The sequence below is a fragment of the Theropithecus gelada genome, chromosome 11, assembly GCF_003255815.1.
Source record: "Theropithecus gelada isolate Dixy chromosome 11, Tgel_1.0, whole genome shotgun sequence".
NCBI classification, from domain to species: Eukaryota; Metazoa; Chordata; class Mammalia; order Primates; family Cercopithecidae; genus Theropithecus; species Theropithecus gelada.
Window position 1 is genome coordinate 87,957,267 of NC_037679.1, and position 20,766 is coordinate 87,978,032.

Below are 20,766 nucleotides of genomic sequence, written 5' to 3' on the forward strand. Positions count from 1 at the left end.
GTATAAAACTTTCCAAGATTCCATAAACAAAATTATAGGGAATTTTTTTTTTTTTTTTGAGACGGAGTCTCACTCTGTCGCCCAGGCTGGAGTGCAGTGGCACGATCGATCTCGGCTCACTGCAACCTCCGCCTCCTGAGTTCAAGCGATTCTCATGCCTCAGCCTCTGAGTAGCTGGGATTAAAGGCATGCGCCACCATGCGCCGCTAATTTTTGTATTTTTAGTAGAGATGGGGTTTCAGCATGTTGGCCAGGCTGGTCTCAAACTCCCAACCTCAGGTGATCTCACTCGCCTTGGTCTCTCAAGGGAAAATCTTTTAAATGGGAAAAAAAATCCATAAGCTAAGAGATAAAAATCTGAAATCCTTAAACAATCATGATCTATTATGTAACAACACAAAAAAGAAAAACCTATTAGAAAAATGGGTACAACACAAACTGTACACAGAATATAACCGTGTACAGTTATACTCCATGTGGATCCAGGTAAACCATGACCCAGCTAAGACGATAGAGTTTGAAAGTTTTGGGAAAGAATCTTAAACATCACTAATAACATATGTCAAAACAATAACATACCATTTTTCAACCTTCAGCTAAGAAAAGATTAACAGAAAAAAAAAATCAGTACTGGCAAGGATGACAGAAAACAAGAATTCTCACACACTCCACTCCACCACTTTCAATCAGGTAAGTTACCCTCAGGAAACAGTAAGACAAGAGCATACGAGCTTATGTAAAAGAGTGACAACATGGTCTTGTTTGAAATAAGAATAACCTGGAATCAAATGCCAGTTAAGAAGAGTGCTGGTTTTTAAAAACGATTAACATTCAAACACGGAATATGGTCTAGTTGTTAGAAAGCACAATTTAAATGTGTAACTACTGGTACGGGAAGATGGTGAGCACACAGAACACAAAAACAGGTTCTAAACTGGGAGGAGCTCCACCTCTGTTTTAAAACAAGTAATTCAGCCATACCCAGAAAATGTTCTAGAAAGACACAGAAACAGCTGCAGTGGTCACCTCTGGATGGGGGGTTGTGGATGAACTGAAGCCTCCCTTTGGATCTATTTTTAATGACCATAACTTGACCATATAATAACTTTTAAAAACTTGCTGTAGACCAGTGGTTTTCAACTCTTTTCTAACGAAAGCTCTGACCTTTTTCCCAGAGAAAGGTTCTCGGTTGATTCTGCCTCAATTTCAGGATGTGCATCCATGCTCTGAAGCCCAGGAGTGACTCCTGCCCTGCGGTAGCTGTGGTGAACACAGTCCCAACGACACAGAAAAGTGGGACGGAGCAGATCAGCAGGCGGAGCGATCCAGGTGGACCACCACCCACCTGTGATGACGGAAGGGCCTACAACCTTCCCACAGGACAGTTCAGCCACATATACCACACGTCTTCGTGTCATACAATGACTACACTTCTTGGGATTTAAGAAGGAACATAAGTAAAAACATTTCACTATAATGATTACTAAAACAGTGCAAACTAGACGCAGCTGAATGTGTCACATGCAAGATTATTAATGACACATTAAGTGATTTTTATAAGCAGGTTACAGAGGACAGTATAAACATGTCACACATCATGTATTTTTATAATTTTTCCCATGTATTTACATAATGTTATTAGTGGATTTCCTTGGGTGGTGGAATCTTGAGAGTTTCTAACTGTGTCTGTGTGCGCGTATATTTTATGTATGCGTGTGTGTATTTTACGGCTTATATGTCTTTTGGTCCTCTTTTTGCCATTAATATGCATAATTTGTGTCATACTTTCATAGCTTTTTTACATTTGATTTTTCTTAATCAGGCTCCAATCAGCTTACACAACAGGATTCTGCTTTTGCAAAATCATAAAAGATGTATGTGTACAGACACACAAACAAGACAGACACCAAAATATCAGTAGCAAGCAGTTCTAAGGACATTACAGTGGATCTTTATTTTCTCCTTTATGATTCTAAGGTTTCCTCTTCTCCAATGTGCATCTTTTTACTCTTGTAATTTAAGAACAGAAACACATTTTTTTAAGGGGAAAAATTAAATCTAGCAAATTAACATACTTTTTTTCTTAAGCTGAGCAGAAGCTCCTTGGACCTGCCCAACTTGCATCTGAACATCTTTAGAGAAAAAGCGGCCTCCACCAAGTATGGCACTAAATGGAAGACCGTGATTTATTATGGGGGTAGGTGGTAAGCTACAAGCAAAATTAGGGTTCTTTCCCATGAAAATTTTGGTTTGCTATGACGGTTTCAAGTCTCTACTCAAAGACCATTAACGTTCCTAAATAATACTCACTAGAGCTGGGAGTAAAATCACATCAAACATGGGCAGGTGTTTTATTAAATTTAATAGACTGTACTCATGTCAAGTTACAAGACATATGTAATTCTTCCCAACTACCGGCAGGTAAAACTTCTTTCCAACACTGGGTCACCCAGGAAAGAAAGCCTTTTTCAGAACACACACACGCTGCGAATTTTCCACTTCTATGTCACCAATTCAGAGGCTCTGGTGCTGCTGCAGTCACACCAGGTCAGAGCCCATGCCTCATCACAGGCGCCAGCACTCAGTAAGGCAAGCACTGTGCAGAGGCTGTCTGACTCTGGTCAGAAAGTGCTGGACCTGATCTATTGTGGATTTTGCTAGCACTTTTTTTTTTCTTTTTTTTGAGATGGAGTCTCACTCTGTCGCCAGGCTGGAGCGCAGTGGCGCAATCTCAGCTCACTGCAACCTCTGCCTCTCGGGTTCAAGTGATTCTCCTGCCTCAGCCTCCCGAGTAGCTGGGACTACAGGCGCCTGCCACCATGGCCAGCTAATTTTTGTACTTTTAGTAGAGACAGAGTTTCACCACATTGGTCAGCCTGGTCTCAAACTCCTGACCTTGTGATCCACCCGCCTTGGCCTCCCAAAGTACTGGGATGACAGGTGTGAGCCACCGTGCCCTTTTTAAAGACAGAACTGAGGGAGCGCAATGGGGAAATCTCAACAGTGACTGGTCTGGCACTTGTATCCTGCACAAACACATATAGAAACCACCAGAGTGGCCTGCATGGCTCTCAAGGCAGCCCACAGAAGTGATTCAGCCATTTATGAAACTGAAAGAGAGGATGTTAGGAAAGAAGCCCAAACCAAGTATTTACTGGAAAAGCCTCCAGAAACCAAGGAGATCTCCTTTCCCACAGGGAGGGAATGAGGACTTCCTTCCTTGGCATCAACCAGTGTGGTGATGGGGCACAGAGAAGGCACTCCAGCCCCAGGGGGAGAGACAGGTCTGAGGCCAAAGCTGAGCCTGCGCTTTAGGGAGGTAGGACAGACAGGCAGACACAGTCTCCAGTGCAAAGACTTCCTGCAGACAGCCCTTCTGCGTGTGCACTCTGCTGAACTGCAGCCTGCAGCTAGAGCCCTGCAGTAATTCAGTTCTTCTCTGCCTATGCTTATTTCCCCATGTGCCACAGCTCTGGAAAAGAAGCTGAATTATAAAGAAGGCACACAGCAAAAACTTCACTCAGACACGACCTCACTTTAATTATCTATTTGAACAAAAGACAATGCAATAGTCTTCTAAAATGTCCCAGTCTCTAGAATAGAGATTTCTTAAGCCCAGGGACTGATTTCTTTAAATCTATTAAGTACTATATCAATATGTTCAGTCTGGCAAAAGTAGATGAAGGCTGCTATGAAGGCAGCATTGTTTGAGAATATTAAATTCCATTTCAGCAGCGCTTAACACTGAATTCCTCATAACAGCAGATAATATACAGCTGGTTCAAGAATATCAACTTTTCTTATTATGTAACTAAGCTGTTTTATCATTCAACAATTTTCAAATATTAATGAAGGGAGAACTCCAAAATAACTGAGAAAGTCAGCGATACCCAGCTTTATCAGCAAAGGATAAACAACTCATTTCAGCACATACAAATTACGAAAACAGAATGGAAACCCTCAAAAGGATAACTCTCCTCATCTGAGTTTAGAGACTTAGGCATTCGTTCTTATGAGGTTTATTTGTACGGGGAGGAGATGCTGCCCATGAGCCTATAACAATCTAGAAACATTTTTGTCACCAGAAAAATGCACACAGAATTTTACATAAAAAATTCAAAGGACTCACAGACACCCTGACACTTGTTAATAAACCAAAGGTTAATAATCTGAAGGTGGAATTCTCATCCTCGAGAATGATATAGTACCTTTAATTTACACAAATTCATCTGTTCAGCATTCAACAGCCTAATTCTAAACCAGAAGGTAGAGAAAAACCTCCCTTTAACTCAGTCCAAAAGTCCCTTTTCAGAGCAACCCAATGGTTTTAGTACCAGAAGAAAACTGACATATTCTTAGGAAAATAATCTTCAACTTATTTTAAAGTTTAAAATAAAGGATTAGTGCTGTAAAATAACTGATACACATCCTCTTTCACAGACACGCACTTCCTGAACAACCTGGGGCATGACTGGGCGTCAACACTATATTCTGAATCCACAACTGCCGAAGTGGGGCCTGAGGAGGAACGGAGCAGAATGCCTCCTACCTGCAGCAAAGGCTGAGCACATGACAAAGAACATGCCCACGGCGATCCTCTTCAGGGAGGATGGGAGCAGGCCATTTCTTCTCAAAATGGGATCCACCAGTTTGTCCTTCACAGGGATGAGCAGGAGGATGAGCACAGCATCAAACATGGTCAGCCAGGCTGCAGGGAGCTGGGGTGAAACACGGGAGGAGGCGTTTACTCCCCGCAATACACCACTCGTCTGGAGAACCAACATCTCAATGGGAGAAATGCATGTAAAGTACAGTTCCTCTCCACAAGGTACAACCTCTTCAGTTTAGAGACAACGGAACTGGGAAAAGCTTCCTTTCTAAATGAATCTGCATTTGCTTTTCTGTGCTTTGAGGGGAAAATAATCAGGTGAAAAATACTAAGTAACGTTGAACTGATGTCAGTCAACCTAATCTAGTAAATGATACAACCAACAAAAAAATATTCTCTAAAATAAGTAAAAACTCTATTTCAATAACAAAGGTTTTTGTTGGTGCTGTTAACATTTATAAAACATTTACAGTTGATAGAAGGAATCCATTTATTACATAAGCCCAAAATGACAATTTTGAGATCATTACAATTGTTCTTACCGTGTGAGGAGTGGTTGTAATATTTGAAATTTCTGGAATCCTCAAATGAAGACTCTGTAAAACATACGTTGTCTGCATCTAGGTATAAAAAACAGTATCATTATATGTGAACCAACTGTGCCCTCAAACACTGTAAGCATCCTGCCCCTCCCCTAAACTAGGCTCTGAGATGCGACAGTAGTGACTCCCAGAAACAGACAACGGCTCAAGTTTGAAAACAGACAGGTCAATGATTTGGTCACTGTAAAGTCCTCTGGAGATCAATTTTGAAAAAGAACAGCCAGTTATCCAAAGGAGAAATTACATTAACAAGAGGCGCCTGGAAAAACCAGAAGCATACCTGTTCTCAGCTTCTTTTTCAGAGAGGCTTTAAACATAGTTAAAGCAGCCAAAATGACTCCATAACTAAAACCAAAAATGCCAGGATTCTGTAGACTCATGGAAAAAAAAAAATAATCTAGTCCTAACTACTTTAAACATGGCCAAAACAAGTGCTAGGCTAAGACTTCATAGGAAGATAAAGGAAATTAAACCTGTTTGTCACCACTCACTTGGAAATACACTGTCCAGTAAGGTATCAAAGCCAAGAAAACAGGGACAATCTTGACCAGAGCTTTCACATCTTCCACTTTCTCTTCTGTAAATGGCCCTCCATGAGACATCTTACATGAATCAAACAGACTTTGTTTAGAAGATTGCTGAAAGACTCCAATGCCTTCACTTTGGGAAATAAAATGAAGGAATTAGTTTTCTTCCCCTCCCAGCAATCAATTATTTGGTCACAAATTAAGTTTGGAGGTAAGAAACCAGCTCACTGTATCGAATCTGCTTCAACTCATTCCATCACTTACTAATTGTACACACCCAACACAGCTCCCTGAATTATTTCTAAATGTCACAGAATGTACTGAAACAGCTGACAAAGGGACTTTCTAGTCAAAGTGCAATTGGGCTACTGTAATTCTAGCGTGGCCGGAAGATCTGTGATGACAGTCTGAACCATGGCTGAGCTCAGCCCCAGTGCAGCTGCCGGCTCAGCAGTCTCCGCGTGGGGAGAGTCTGCAGCTCCACCCACACTGGGAAGGACATCAGCTACGCCACTGGAGAGCATATGAAAAAATGCACTGGATTGTGTGAATTTTTAATCAGCTAATTTATCAAACATCAAGACCTGACGGCCAATACCAATGCTGTGAATAAAACCCTGCTGGTTTAAACTGAGTCACTGGCAGGACAGAGGCAGGGTTCTATTCTCGGAGGAAAGCTGTCAGCTCTCGGGTTAAGGAAGAGCTGAGGGGGAGGGCAGCGCTGGTGGTGATGACAGGAGGATGTCCCTGGCTCTGTCCTAGGACAGCAGGAAATGGGGAGTGCCCAGTGCACCGCGTCCCTACGTCCTCCCTCATTAACCATGTGGTGTTAAAACTCTTCAGGAAGATGCCTGGGCACAGAGAGTGAGAAGGCTGCCCGAGGTATGGCCAGGACTTGGACCCAGGCAGTCTCGGCTTTACAGCCTGAGGCCCTGACCCCTGCAGGACACCGCTACCCCTCCACTCCCTGCCATTGCCCTCATATCTGTGGGTCATAGCAGGAACGTGGACCTGGCATTCCCAGGTACTTGTACTAACGAGTTTCACTTACTCCCTCTGGGCCCGCTTCATTATTTAGAAGATGAACAGGCCCCATTAGACAGCTCCGCACTCTCTCCCAGCGCCAAAACACTCTAATGGGGAACAGGCACCAAGGATCTCAGGGGTAAAATGGGAAAACAAAGTGCACACTATTCTCTAAAGCCAAGAAGTACCAGGAGAGAGTTAGACTGTGTTTAACTGTGGGAAGCCAACAGAAATGGCACCTGTCAGTTTTCTAGATTATTAACTCATGTCCCATTTTACTATGGTGCCAGTATTTTAAATTCTTTATCTTATAAAGCCAACATTTTAAGTCTGGACATTCAGAGTGGGGAAAAATAAAAGCGCTGAAAACTATAACTTAATATTTTAGCCAAATTTTGGACAAGAAAACTAAGTTCGATTCAACAAATACTGATTGAGTACCTGCTGCAGGCCTTGCATTGCTCTACCTGGGGGCTAAAGGAAAGAGCTCCTGTCCTTACGGACTTAATCTAGTGGGGGAAAATAATCAGAAACAAAAACACCCAAAAGTGAAAATAAACTCCAAAGACATTATAAATACTTTCACTTGAAAACATTAACTTCTTCAAGTACTACTTTTTTTCATAAAGGAAATTAAAAGTCCTTTTGTACCTAATACAGATACTATCAGTGGTTTACCACATCATATTAAATATGTTTCACTAAAAACACTTAAACAACAAACAACAAATTCATTTTCACACAAAGCATTATTCACATAGGTTACTGGTTATATTACTTTAGCTTTACATAATTAAAATATTTAAAAGCTGTGAAATCAATATGCATCTGAAGTTTTACTGGGTTATACATATTATTAGGTGCACTATTTTGCAACACACAAGGGTCCAACATGAAGCCATGGGCACAAGTGACACCCGAACACCCACAAGAGCCCTCTGCTCCTCCCCACAAAAGTTGACAAGCTCGTTTCAGGACGCCTGTGCCCAAGTCTCTGTGAAGGCCACACGTATGTGTTTGTATTCTCCAGGAAGAGAGTCCACTGGTTCTCACGGATTCCCAAAGAAGTATGTATCTCAAAAAGCTGTAGAACCATTTCTACCCTGGCCTGATGAATTGAACCAATGTGCCTTCATTTCTCATTTAATAGCGAGTACTGCATTATCTTCAAGACACAGATCGCCCTGGATGGAAACTGAGATTGGGCCAGATGAAATTAAGTGTCACGACTGTAAAATGCTGGGTATGTCATGCTTCCTCAGGCTTTGGAGGCCCAACTTTTTTAAGGCACCCTCGTCACAGTGGTCACCACTGACAGGGCCCTTAGCGTGTGCCTGGCACCCTGCTGAGGGCCTTGCACACATCACCATGCTCAGGCCTCACAGTGATGCCATGAGATGAATCCATCTCTGCTGTACAAAAAGGAAAGCTGGGCTTCACCAGACCAGTAACCTGCCCAAGGTTACAGAGCCAGTTCATACAAACAGCAGAATTTGAGAGTTCCTCAGACCATCAACTTTTCTGTAAGCTAACCCCTGCTTTTTTCCCCTTATTTGTGCCCAAGACGACTTTCAAAGACAATCCTAAGAGGAAATTAGTTTCCTAAGTAAAAGTAACTTCAAACCCACTCCATGCTGCCATTTGTGCATTAAAACCCAAGTATGTCCACAAAACAATGCCGCCCTCTTGCAGAAATGTCTATGGGCTACCACCCACATAGATACTAAAACTTGAAGGGTTGTTCCTGAAAAAGACTTCTAGGATCTGAAACACTGCTTTTGTCTAATCAAATAAGGCCCTGGCAAAAGACTAGTGTCAGCTAAGACAGGGCTACTTAAATTTTTTTTTTTTTTTGAGACAGGGTTTCATTTTGTCACCCAGGCTGGAGTGCGGTGTGCAATCATGGCTCATTGCAGCCTTGACCTGACCTGCTGGGCTCGTGTGATCCTCCCACCTTAGCCTCCTGTACTTTAATTACTAAAAATTCTTTAGTGTGGTCCCACCATTTGCAGTTTTGAATTATGTGTCTGAATGCCACAATGACCCAGCAGCATTTCCAACAGGTCATCTAGACTGGTGAGATCTGCCATGACTCCACACGGAGACACCTGGAGAAATCAGAGATGTTCAGGAGCAAAGAAGTAGGCGCACAGGGCCATTTTAGTGTAGTTTCAATCTACCACGTGGAAGGAATATTAGACACATTGGCTATGGCTCCAAGCACATCAGTAAGACAAACACAGACAAGCCGGAGGGAGGCAGATGTGTGAGTGGGCCTACAGAAGAAGGTCCAGCAACCCGTGCCGTGCCACAGTGGGCTGCACGGCTCGGAGACACAGGACCCTCTGATGGCTGAGTCATCAGCCTCCCAACCAGCAGACACCAGGCATTTCTATGTTGATCCAAACATTCCATGAGGGGAATGACTACAAAAGTTCCCAGAGCCTTCTCCGGAATGATGGAAACAACCTATGCCTTGACTGCACTGGTGGTTACACAACCTGAGTAAGTTTGTCACAATTCACAGAACTGTACAGCTATGAGGGGTAAATTTTACTACCTGCAAATTATTCCTCAATCAAGAATAACACAAAAATTTCTGAGTTCTTTTCTCGGGCTTAAGTTCTGGACTTTATTAACTGGCATCAAACATTACCAACCAAACATGAGTCATAGTTGGTCAGTGACTTGGAGGGGTTCTGAGGACACAGGCCTTTCTGTTTTAACACCCCAGTTCATGGGACTTTGTTGCTAATGCCGGGTAAGTCCCATGAGATCATCTGGTTACCCTCAGTGCATCTCGCCATTCTGCTATTGCATCTTCCTGTCAGAGTGACAGACCTGACCGCTGAATGATGGAGCCCATGCTGACCTTCAGGTGAGAGGCAGTGGCTTACTTTTTAAAGAGCAAAGACAGGTACTGACAGCATAAGCAACTGCTTAGTTTTTCATTCAAACGTATTTCAAAGTTTTTAAAATAAAAAGAAACATGTATAAAGCATGTCTTCTGTCTCCTCGATGCTCTCCACACATTTCTACCTTTATAATCTGGCACTAAAGGAGCTTCCGTCCACACTAGCAGTGAGAGAAAGTGCAATGTGGGGTTAAAGCATGAGCTCTGGAATCAGGCCACTGGCCTGTCTTTAGGATGGGACATTAAGACCGCACCCGCCTCCTTGGGGAAATGCAATGTTAAAGGAGAGAAGACAAGCAAACCCTCAGCCCCGGCCCAGCACACAATAAGCACACAACAAACCTAAGCTAGGATGTTAATAAAGAGATCGATAAAGTCCTATCAAACAGCTTGAGATAAGAATTAAGTGCTTACCCACTACTCTGGCCCTCTCCACTTCGCTTCTGGGAACAGCAGGAATACGTCAGTATCTTGAACATGTCGGTGAAGGCACTGCCATCAGGAGGCTTGGTGATGAAAACGCTCTGACCACAGAGGAAGACCACAAAAGCAAGGCCGACGCAGACAGTGGGGATCGCATAACCAGTGACAAAGCTGATGTTCTGCTGAATATAGGCAATGCCACCTAATGACAGGATCGCTCCCAGGTTAATGCTCCAATAAAACCAATTAAAAAATCTCCTAGTGGCTTCCGGACCTCGATCTTTAACCTAAGATAACAGGGAGGAAAGACACTTGAAAATATATGACAGTCTTCAAGGATGAAAAACATACACAGTCAAGTGGTTAAAATTACCTTTGTCATCACAACCTTTAAGAAGTGCAACACAATCAAAATGGTCTTTACAGAAACATTCACGGATCTCGACAAAAAACATACCCCACACTTTTAATTACTACAGGAGCGGGGTAGGTTTCACTTAATTATACTAAATTCCAACAAATCCTACAGAGTTTTTCCGATTATGTGGACCACCTACTATAGAATTTTTCTAAGTATCTGAACCATTTGCCTTGGAATTACCTGGAATGCTCTTTAAAAATAGAGTGGGCTGGGCGTGGTGGCTCACATCTATAATCCCAGCACTTTGGGAGGCCAAGGCGGGTGGGTCGCTTGAGGTATGGAGTTTGAGACCAGCCTGGCCAACATGGTGAAACCCTGTCTTCACTAAAAATACAAAAATTAGCCAGGCATGGTGGCAGGCACCTGTAATCCCAGCTACTTGGGAGGCTGAGGCAGGAGAATCACTTGAATCCAGGAGATGAAGGTTGCAGTGAGCCGAGATCGTGCCACCGCACCTGGGCAACAAGAGCGAAACTCTGTCTCAAAAAGGAAAAAAAAAAAAAAACAGAGAGTCACAGGACCCACGCTCCAGACCTACTGAATCACCGTCTCTGGGGCCCAGGCCCAGGAATCTGCGTTTCAAGCAACTTCCCAGGTAACTTCTACTCACAGGTAAGTTTTAGAACCAATGTTATAAAGCTCCATGCCTTCCTGAGCTACATGTGAGTACCATGCGGCACCGCGCAAATACGCTTAGCCCCAAAGAGAAACACTGCAGGCGGCATTTGTTCAGTGAGGCCAAGCCACCACCCACACCAACTGTATCTGGTCTCCTGAGAATCAGAGATCTCGGTAAATGTGAAGCAAAGAGGAAATTACAGACTAAAGATAAAACCACATGCTATTTTTAGATTAGACAGGCTATTAATGGAATGGGAGAAATTCTGATAAGGGTGGGATTTCCAAAAGGCTCAAAAATCACTGACTTCCTGGACGCAAACAAAAGCACTGAGGTAATCACACAACATCTAGGCTTATGCAGTTCACCAGGCTACTTCAATGAAGCCCAAGCGCTGGGAACAGGTCATTTGGGGGCAGACACACCAGAAGCCTTCTCTGCTCACCTGGATTTTTACCTCTACATAAGATACTGTGCAAATGAACCCTGTACGAGACAGAGACATTTCTAGTGAGTTTCATTTCATAAATTTATTTTTGGCCGGGCGCGGTGGCTCAAGCCTGTAATACCAGCACTTTGGGAGGCCGAGACGGGCGGATCACGAGGTCAGGAGATCGAGACCATCCTGGCTGACACGGTGAAACCCCGTCTCTACTAAAAAAATACAAAAAACTAGCCGGGCGAGGTGGCGGGCGCCTGTAGTCCCAGCTACTCGGGAGGCTGAGGCAGGAGAATGGCGTGAACCTGGGAGGCGGAGCTTGCAGTGAGCTGAGATCCGGCCACTGCACTCCAGCCTGGGTGACAGAGCGAGACTCCGTCTCAAAAAAAAAAAAAAAAAAAAAATAAATAAATAAATAAATAAATAAATAAATTTATTTTTAACAAACCTATGAGAGGCTGATACTGGATCTCATAAAAAGACTCTCTTGCTGTCTTAAAAAATTCTACTGTCTCATTCTTAAGTCACAGGTTATGAAAGAGTTAGAAAATTCTTATTCCAATAATAGATCTAGTTTCTGGATCCACAGAACAATCTGCTCTATTGAATAACAAATTCTCAATGGGGCCAAAACAACCAATTATGGCTGGGCATGGTGGCTCAGGTCTGGAATCCCAGCACTTTGGGGAGCCAGGGCAGACAGACCACCTGGGTCTAGGAGTTTGAGACCAGCCTGGGAACACAGAGAGATCCCCATCTCTACAAAAAGTTACAAACATCAGCCAGGTGTGGTGGCGTGTGCCTATAGTCCCAGCTACTTGCAAGGCTGAGATGGGAGGATCCCTTGAACTGGGGAGGAGGTGGCGGTCAGCTGTGATGGCACCACCACACTCCAGCCTCCGCGACAGAGGCCCTGTCTCAAAAGAAAAAAACAGATACGGTATGCAATAAGCACATGCATCTTTTTAGCAGTCACATATTTCATACGGTATTTGAAGCTCTATTTTTTAAAGATTAAATCAGAGGTGTAAAATTTATAGTTAAAATTGTGTGCTTCTCTCTAAAGGAAATAAAGCAAAAGAAAAAAAAATTGTGTGCTCCTCAAAAAGAGACTTGTTCGAAGTCCGAATGATCGAGCATGGCTACTGTGGTGATAAGTAATTAATTATACATAGTAACACCACTTCAAACTAAAAACCTACGTTTAAAAGAAAATCACGTTTTCAAGAGTTCAAACTCTTCTCCTATCTATGACAATAATGAATAGAGGTCCTAGACCAAATGCAGACATCTCTACTGAATAAAGAGTTTGAGGTGAGAACTTCTTAGACATCTAAGACACTTCTTCACTAGGACACAATGCGTTGAAATACTGCTCAACAATGGACACCCATTCTCATGCTATACTAGACACAGACCAGGAAGAAAAATGAAAAATGTGAGCAGAGAAATGGTTACCGAGAAAACAAAACTAGAAGTGTGAAAACAAACAAACAAAAAGTAATTTTTTACAAGCATAAAACAGGCCAGTAAACATAATATCTAAACTTAATAGAGGCACAAATGATTTCATAACTGAAATGCACTCGGATCTTTCCATTCCCCACAGTGACACTGCACACACCTTCCCACGGTCTCGCTCGGACCTTCCCATTCCCCACAGTGACACTGCACACACCTCCTCACGGTCTCGCCTGGACCTTCCCCTTACCCACAGTGACATTGCACACCCCTCCCCACGGTCTTGCTCGGACCTTTCAATTACCCACAGTGATGCTGCACACCCCTCCCCACGGTCTTGCTCGGACCTTCCCCTTCCCCACAGTGACACTGCACACCCCTTCCCAGAGTCTCAGATCTATGTCCTCCTGAGGTGAAGCATGAGAAAATCAGTATTTGATTAGTCTGGGAAAATCCTAACCTTAAAATACCATCATCCTCATTTCCTGTGTAATTGTGGTGGTCAGTTTGTTTCAACTCCTCGAGTAATCCATCAAAATTACTTTATAAACCAAAATTACGAAGCCCTAAATAACCACACAGTAGGCATTTCTGTACCAAGGGAAGCTGGCTGCTGTGAAGGCCATCACATGCTTCCCCGCCCCGGGTGGGCAGGCCACAGCCTCCCTGCCCATCGGCTGCATGGCATCACCGTGTGAGCAGCAGCCACATGCCCTACCAAGGGCAAACAAGGTTTTCACATGACTGGTCAAATGATGCCACCAAAATCAATTTGGGGAAGAAAAGCTAAAAGAATAGAATTGTGTACAGCACACCAAACAGTTGGCTGACAGAATTCCTTAAAGTGAAGTATCAGTTTTTCCTCTGGAAAAAAAAAATCCATCATTTGCTCTGTTTATCCGTAACATAAGATTTTCTTCTTTCAGGACACTATTTCAAATAATCCACTCACCAAGAATGACGGTGACTTTTGAAAAAGGTGCGGCACTGGGGGAAGATTCGGGGTTGACATGATTTACATGAACACACATCTCCCTTGGACCCACGGCTCACACACCCTCTAAAGACACCAGCGAGGCCTCCTTCTCAAAGCCACGCAGCCTCACCCCATGGTCTCTCCTATCAGGTTTCCCAGAGGCTCTACCTGGGAGATGAAGAGGCAAGTGACAAAGAACCATAAAAAGCACCTTAAAAATACAAATAGGCTTCCTCTCCATGAGAAGGACCAAACCAGGACAATTTAACCCTCGCCTGGGGCACAGCAGAGTGTGCTTCAGGCCTGCACACCTCAGGGTCCCCAGCCAGGCCTCCTGCCATGAAGCAGCGGCACTAGGACGGCGACCTGCCACCTGGTCACAGGGAAGCACCCTGGCATAAGGGCACTTTCCCCTCAAATGTTTTTCACTATGATTCACATACCAAAAAATTCACCCTGTAAAAGTGTACAATTCAGTAGTGCTTAGTATATTCAGAGATGTACATCCATCACTGCCACCCAAGTCCACATTCTCATCACACCAACAGGAACTCCTGTTCCCTTTAAGTCACTCCTACGCCCCTCTCCTGGCCCCTGGCAACCCTTAATCTACTTCCAGTCTCTGTGGACTCGCCTCTTCTGGGCATTCCACATCAATGGAATCACACAACTGGAGCCTTGTGTGTCTGGCTTCCTTCACTCAGCGCAATGTTTACGAGGCCCATCAGTACTTCGTTTCTTTTTTAATGGCTTAAAAATACTCCATTGTATGGATATACTACCTTGAGTTTATACATTCATCACTGAACATTTTGTCATATTTTCATTTAAAAAAAGTCCAAATGTATAGAAAAGTTGAATCGCAAAATGCACACTTCCCTACCCTTCACTTGGAACCTCAGCACTCTTTTTGTATACATAAAAAATACTGGCTGAGTGTGGTGGCTCATGACTGTCATCCTAGAACTTTGGGAGGCCAAGGCGGGTGGATCACCTGAGGTCAGGAGTTTGAGATCAACCTGGCCAACATGACAAAACCCCCGTCTCTACTAAAAATACAAAAACTAGACAGGTGTGGTGGCTCACACCTGTAGTCCCAGCTACTCAGGAGGCTGAGGCACGAGAATAGCTTGAACCCGGGAGGCAGAGTTTGCAGTGAGCTGAGATCACACCACTGCACCCCAGCCTGGACAACAGAATGAGACTCGGTCTTAAAAAAAAATACTTCTGGGTGATCTATTTACAGATAAGCTCCAGCAACCTATTTCATCCCCAAAATTTCATCATGAATCTCCTGGAAATAAGGACATTCTTTTAACGGCAGTGAGATTACCACACCTAAGAAAGGCAACATTGGTCTGTTATTAGCTAATAGGTGATCTGCAAACGATCCCAAGCATCCGAGAAGAATGGCCATGAAAGCAGCTGGGATCCAATCACTCAGCATGCGTTGCAGGGGGTGGCCAGGTCTCCCGAGTAGCCTTTCATCCACAAGGTCCCCTTTACCCATGACAGTGTTACATCGGAAGAGATTAGGCCAGCTATCTTGTGGAAGAAGGCACATCTCCTTTCAACATCCACATGTAATTGTGGACGAAAGGGTGCATATTCTGTCAGATTCATTTGAGATAACTGAGCACCGTTTCCTCCTCATTTTAAGAAGTAACAATTACTCGCCTATTATCTCCTGGAGAGCACCAGCTTTTAAGTCAGGCTGCCAGGGCCCCAAACCAGCTCCCATACCGCAGCCTTGGCAGCCAACCTTTTAGGCCTCTGTTCCCTGTATAAAAGGCATGACTGGCTGGGGGCGGTGGCTCACGCCTGTGATCCCAGCACTTTGGGAAGCCAAGGTACACGGATCACCTGAGGTCGGGAGTTTGAGACCAGCCTGACCAACATGGAGAAATCCCATCTGTTCTAAAAATACAAAATCAGCCGGGCGTGGTGGTGCATGCCTGTAATCCCAGCTACTTGAGAGGCTGAGGCAGGAAAATCGCTTGAACCCGGGAGGCAGAGGTTGTGGTGAGCCGAGATTGTACCATTGCACTCCAGCCTAGGCAACAAGAGCAAAACTCCATTTCAAAAAAGAAATAAATAAAGTGAAAGTTCTTGTAAGGCATAGATATGAATTCCTTCCTCTGGTAATAATTAGGTTATTCCAGGAAGTACAATGTCATTCTTTAAAGTAATATATACACATATATATATATATATATATATATATGTATATATTTAAAAAACAGGCGTAACTGCAGCACATACACCATCAACTGTTGTGAGGCTTAAGTAAGATCATGTGGGAAAAGCACAAGTAAGAGGCAAAATAGAAGCTTTCAAGTACACTTGTGTGGCGTGGCCAAGTCTTTAAAAGATAGAGCCTGACTGTGCTACCAGCCCCGTTCCTTCATGAGCCAATGGCACCCCAAGGCCAAGAGCCTGGGTCTTGAGATCCAGCCCTGAAGAACCATTACGGAACGCATGCGCACTGGGCCCATCTTAGTGCAGTAGTTAAAAAAGAATCAGAGCTGGAATGGAAGTCCAGCTTGACCACTCACTACCTATAGGCAGTAAGAAAGTGATCTGCTTTTGTGCCTGTTTCCTCATCAATAAAATGGATCTAAGACTCCTGTGAGGTTCAGATTTGGTCACGTATGTAAAGCATAAGCCACTGTACAAAAAACCCAGTTCCAATTCATTACATTAGAAGACTATCATTTCTAACATCATTCTAAGGTGTCTCCTGACTAATGGATAGCCTTACACAAGCAGAGTGAAAGCTCACATTCAAAGGACAGGCTTTTGAATCCTGGCTCAGTCACATACAAGCTGTGTAACTTTGGGTCAATGATTAAGCCTCTCAAGCCTCAGTTTCCTCATCAGTAAAATGGGCACCGTACGTGTCAGGTAGACTAACCAAGCAGTCTTGTAGACACGTAGCATACGCGTCATGTGGACTCGCCAAATACTGTACTTAGCAAGCACTGTGCCTGGTGCACAGTAAGCTCTCAGTAAATGTTCCTAAAAAACAGGCACTCACAGATACTTAGGCAAAAGCCTAAGAGTCGCCTTCCCTACTGCTCACATGCCATGGTTTCAATGTCTGACCCTCCAAATCTCAAGAAGAAATGTGATCCCCAGTGCTGCTGGTGGGGCCTACAGTTTGGGTCATGGGGATGGATCCCTGAAGAAAGGCTCAGGGCTGTCGCACTTAGGAGTGAACTTTCCTATGACAGAGGTTATTTACAAGCCTAGCACCTCCCTCCCCTCTCTCACTTCCTCTAGTGCATGTAATCTCTACACAGCTGGCTCCCGTTCACAAGGCCCTCACCAGAGCAGATGCTGGTGCCCTGCTTCTTGTACAGCCTGCAGAACCCTAAACCAAATAAACCTCTTTTCATTATAGATGACTGAGCCTCAGGTATTCCTATATAGCAACACAAACAGGGACTAGACAACCTGCCAGTACTTCCTACCCGTTCTACTTCCACAGCTGAACTCCACCCACCCACTTCACCCACCTCCACTGCCCCCACTCTAGTTAGGAGAGACTCTGACCTCATACACCCAATGTCACCACTTCCTACACAACCCATTCTCTACAACAAGCATCCACACACTTCTGTGAAGGGGCAGGCAGCTCACACTTTGAGTTTTATGAGACATTCCATCACAGTTACTCAACTCTGCCACTGCTTAGTGAAAGCAGTCCCAGCATAGTGGCTGTGTCGCAGAAACAGGTGGGGTTGTGTTCCAATAACGCTTTATTTATGGAGACTGAAATCTGATTTTCATAAAATTTTCACTCCTCACAAATTATCCTGTTTCTGACCACTTAAAAATGTAAGAACCGGCTGGGTGCCGGGGCTCATGCCTGTAATCCCAGCACTTTGGGAGGCCGAGGCAGGCGGATCACGAGGTCAAGAGATCAAGACCATTCTGGCCAACATGGTGAAAGTCCCATCGCTACTAGAAATACAAAAATTAGCTGGGCATGGTGGTGTGCACGTATAGTCTCAGCTACTCAGGAGGCTGAGGCAGGAGAATCGCTTGAAACCAGGAGGCGGAGGTTGCAGTGAGCTGAGATCCTACCACTGCACCCCAACGTGGCAAGAGCAAGACTCCGTCTCAACATAAAAAAAAAATAAATAAATAAATAAATAATTCAGAACCATTCTTAGCTTGTGAGTCCTCAGAAAAGAAGAAGTAGACCTGACCTGCGACCCCAGCTCTAGTGCCTGCTCTGCACATGACATAAATAATATCACTACCTGCCGGAAGCCAGTAAAGCTCCCACTGCATCCCGAACGCTTTAACGCTCCTCATGCGATCCGGCCCCAGCCTTCCACCTCACTTCCCACTTTTTAAATATTTTCTGAAATGATCTGAGTTTGCTATTGCTCTTAAAGGCTGCCTATTCTGCATATAATACTTGGTGGCCATTTCCTTTGCCCTCCTGAAGAGCTGCAGTGGTTCCTCCCTCACTTCTTGGCAGTTACAGCAGCAGGGGAGCAGCTTGATGCTAACTTGATTCAAACTCATTTTCATCTGAGCTTTCCTATCCAACCTAGCCCAAAACTCCTTTAAAGCCACAAAGCCGCAATATGAGTGTTTTCCCACTTCGTTGTAAAGGAAGCTAAGGCAACAATAGTGGCTTCTCTTCCCTCAGTTTCCCGGCCCGGGGCCCTGCCCCTGCGAATCCCCATGTCTGGAAAGCTCCTCAACAATTGCTCTTTCCCAGCCTTCTGGTCTCAACTTACATGGCCTGAACACAGAGAGGGTTCCTTTCATTTAATAATTTTTAGTTTTACTTTTTTATTTGGCGACAGTCTTGCTCTGTCGCCCAGGCTGGAGTGCAGTGGCGCGATCTCGGCTTGCACTGTCTCCCGGGTGCAAGCGATTCTTCTGCCTCAGCCTCCCGACTAGCTGGGATAACAGGCGCCCGCCACCACGCCCAGCTAATTTTTGTATTTTTAGCCAGCCTGGTCAGGCTGGTCTCGAACTCTTGATCTCAGGTGATCCACCCGCCTCGGTCTCCCAAAGTGCTGGGATTACAGGCGTGAGCCACCGCGCCCGGCCTCTCTTTTCTTTAAAGCCACTGTGGCCATCACTGTGTGTATACAGACCTCACCCCGCCCCAGGCAAACCCCTTCCAGCACCTATCACACCGGTCCCTCCAGTCTTGGCCCACCTGCTGGCGGGCTTCCTCTGCACTAGACAGAAGCCCCCGGGGCAAGGGGCTCCCTCTGCGATCAGAGGCAGGGGCTGGGGCTGGGGCTGGGGCTAGGGCTGGAGAAGAGGTTGGGGCTAGGGCTGGAGAAGAGGTTGGGGCTGGGCAGGGACAGAAGCAGCGCGGGGCCGCGGCTCACCTGGTCGGCGCCGAAGGGCGTGATGTTGGCCTTGACGGTGGCCACGCCCAGGCCCACCAGCACTAGCCCCGCGAAGGTGGCCGGTGCGCAGCAGCGGCCGGCGGCGTCGGGACCCGGCGCCGAACAGTTGAGCACGCGCGCGGAACCGCACAGCGCGGTTCCGGTGGCGGGCGCGGCCAGCAGCGGGAAGGCCAGCATGCCCAGCAGGTAGAGCGCCAGGCTCAGCAGGATGGCGCGCGCCCGGCCCAGCCGCGCGTCGGCCAGCCAGCCTCCGAACGGCGAGCCCAGGTAGGTGAGGCCCATGAAGAGCAGCAGCGCCTCGCTGGCCTGCGCGCCCTCCCAGCAGAACGGCGCCCCGTTCAGGAACAGCACCAGGTTGGACGTGATGCCGTAGAAAGCGGCGCGCTCCAGCAACTCCGTCAGCAGCACGGCCCCGCACGCCGCGCGGCGGCCCGCGAACGCCCCAGCCGCCGCCGCGGCCGCCGCCGCCCGCCGCGCGCCGAGCAGCGGCGCCCGCTCGCCCGGGCCGCCCCCCGAGCCCTCCATGCGACGCCGCCAACTGCCTCGCCGGGCCGCCGGGTCGCCTGTCCCAGAACCCAGTGACGCCGCCCTTCTCGCGAGACCGCCGGGCCCGGGACGTCCCTATTGGGCGGGCTCGCCGCCGCTCAACGCCCCACTCGCCGGAACTTCCGGCTCCTCCCCGGAAACTAGGCGAGGAGGTGGACGGTACTGTGGGTCAGCGAGTGTTTTGGGGAGCTGCAGATTCCGGAGCTTGGCCGCTGAGAGCCTCTTTTTGCTTTTTTGAGGCAGGGTTTCCCTCTCTCGCCCAGGCTGGAGTGCAGTCATGCGGTCATGTCTCACTGCAGCCTCAGCTGCCCAGGCTGAAGCGGCCCTCCCACCTCAGCCTCCCGAGTAGCTGGGACCACAGGCGCTCGCCACCGCCTCTGGCTAATTTTTGAACAGTTTTTTGAAATGGGGTCTCGCTGTGTTGCTCAGGTTGGTCTCGAACTCCTGGCATCAAGCGATCCTCCCGTCTCAGCCTCTCAGAGTGTTGGAATTACATGCGTGAGCCACTGCACGCAGTCAGACTGAGGGAGTTTAAACAAAGAAGCCGAGCCCCTCTTCGGGCTTCAGTAGGGCCCAGTAGGCAGCCAAAACTCACACTGAGACGGCGGCTGCCCTCCAGGCGGGTTTGCTCAGGCCGCCCCGTGCTCCCTGCCCTGGGCTTCAGTCCTGGAGAGGACCCGGTTTCTCAACCCGTGCATCGTTGGCGTTTTGAGCCACAGGACTTTTCTGTGCGTTGCACGATGTTCAGCAGCGGCTTTGGCCTCTGCTATACACTAGGGGCCAGTTCCACCCCCTGTCACCTCAAGTTAACAACCG

General features: G+C 46.2%; 1 protein-coding gene across 1 annotated transcript in view; it reads right to left on the bottom strand.

Moving 5' to 3' along the window:
* Positions 1 to 19,976, bottom strand: part of SLC15A4 (solute carrier family 15 member 4) — a 33,153-nt gene extending 13,177 nt beyond the window's left edge. Inside the window, exons 1-5 of the mRNA XM_025402966.1 lie at positions 19,384 to 19,976; positions 10,093 to 10,388; positions 5,703 to 5,871; positions 5,152 to 5,229; positions 4,550 to 4,718 (exon numbers count right to left, since the gene is read on the bottom strand). Coding sequence (XP_025258751.1) covers positions 4,550 to 4,718; positions 5,152 to 5,229; positions 5,703 to 5,871; positions 10,093 to 10,388; positions 19,384 to 19,929 — 1,258 coding nt within the window. The 5' untranslated portion in view covers positions 19,930 to 19,976. The remainder of the gene's footprint in view (positions 1 to 4,549; positions 4,719 to 5,151; positions 5,230 to 5,702; positions 5,872 to 10,092; positions 10,389 to 19,383) is intronic.
* Between the last annotated feature and the right edge of the window lie 790 nt (positions 19,977 to 20,766).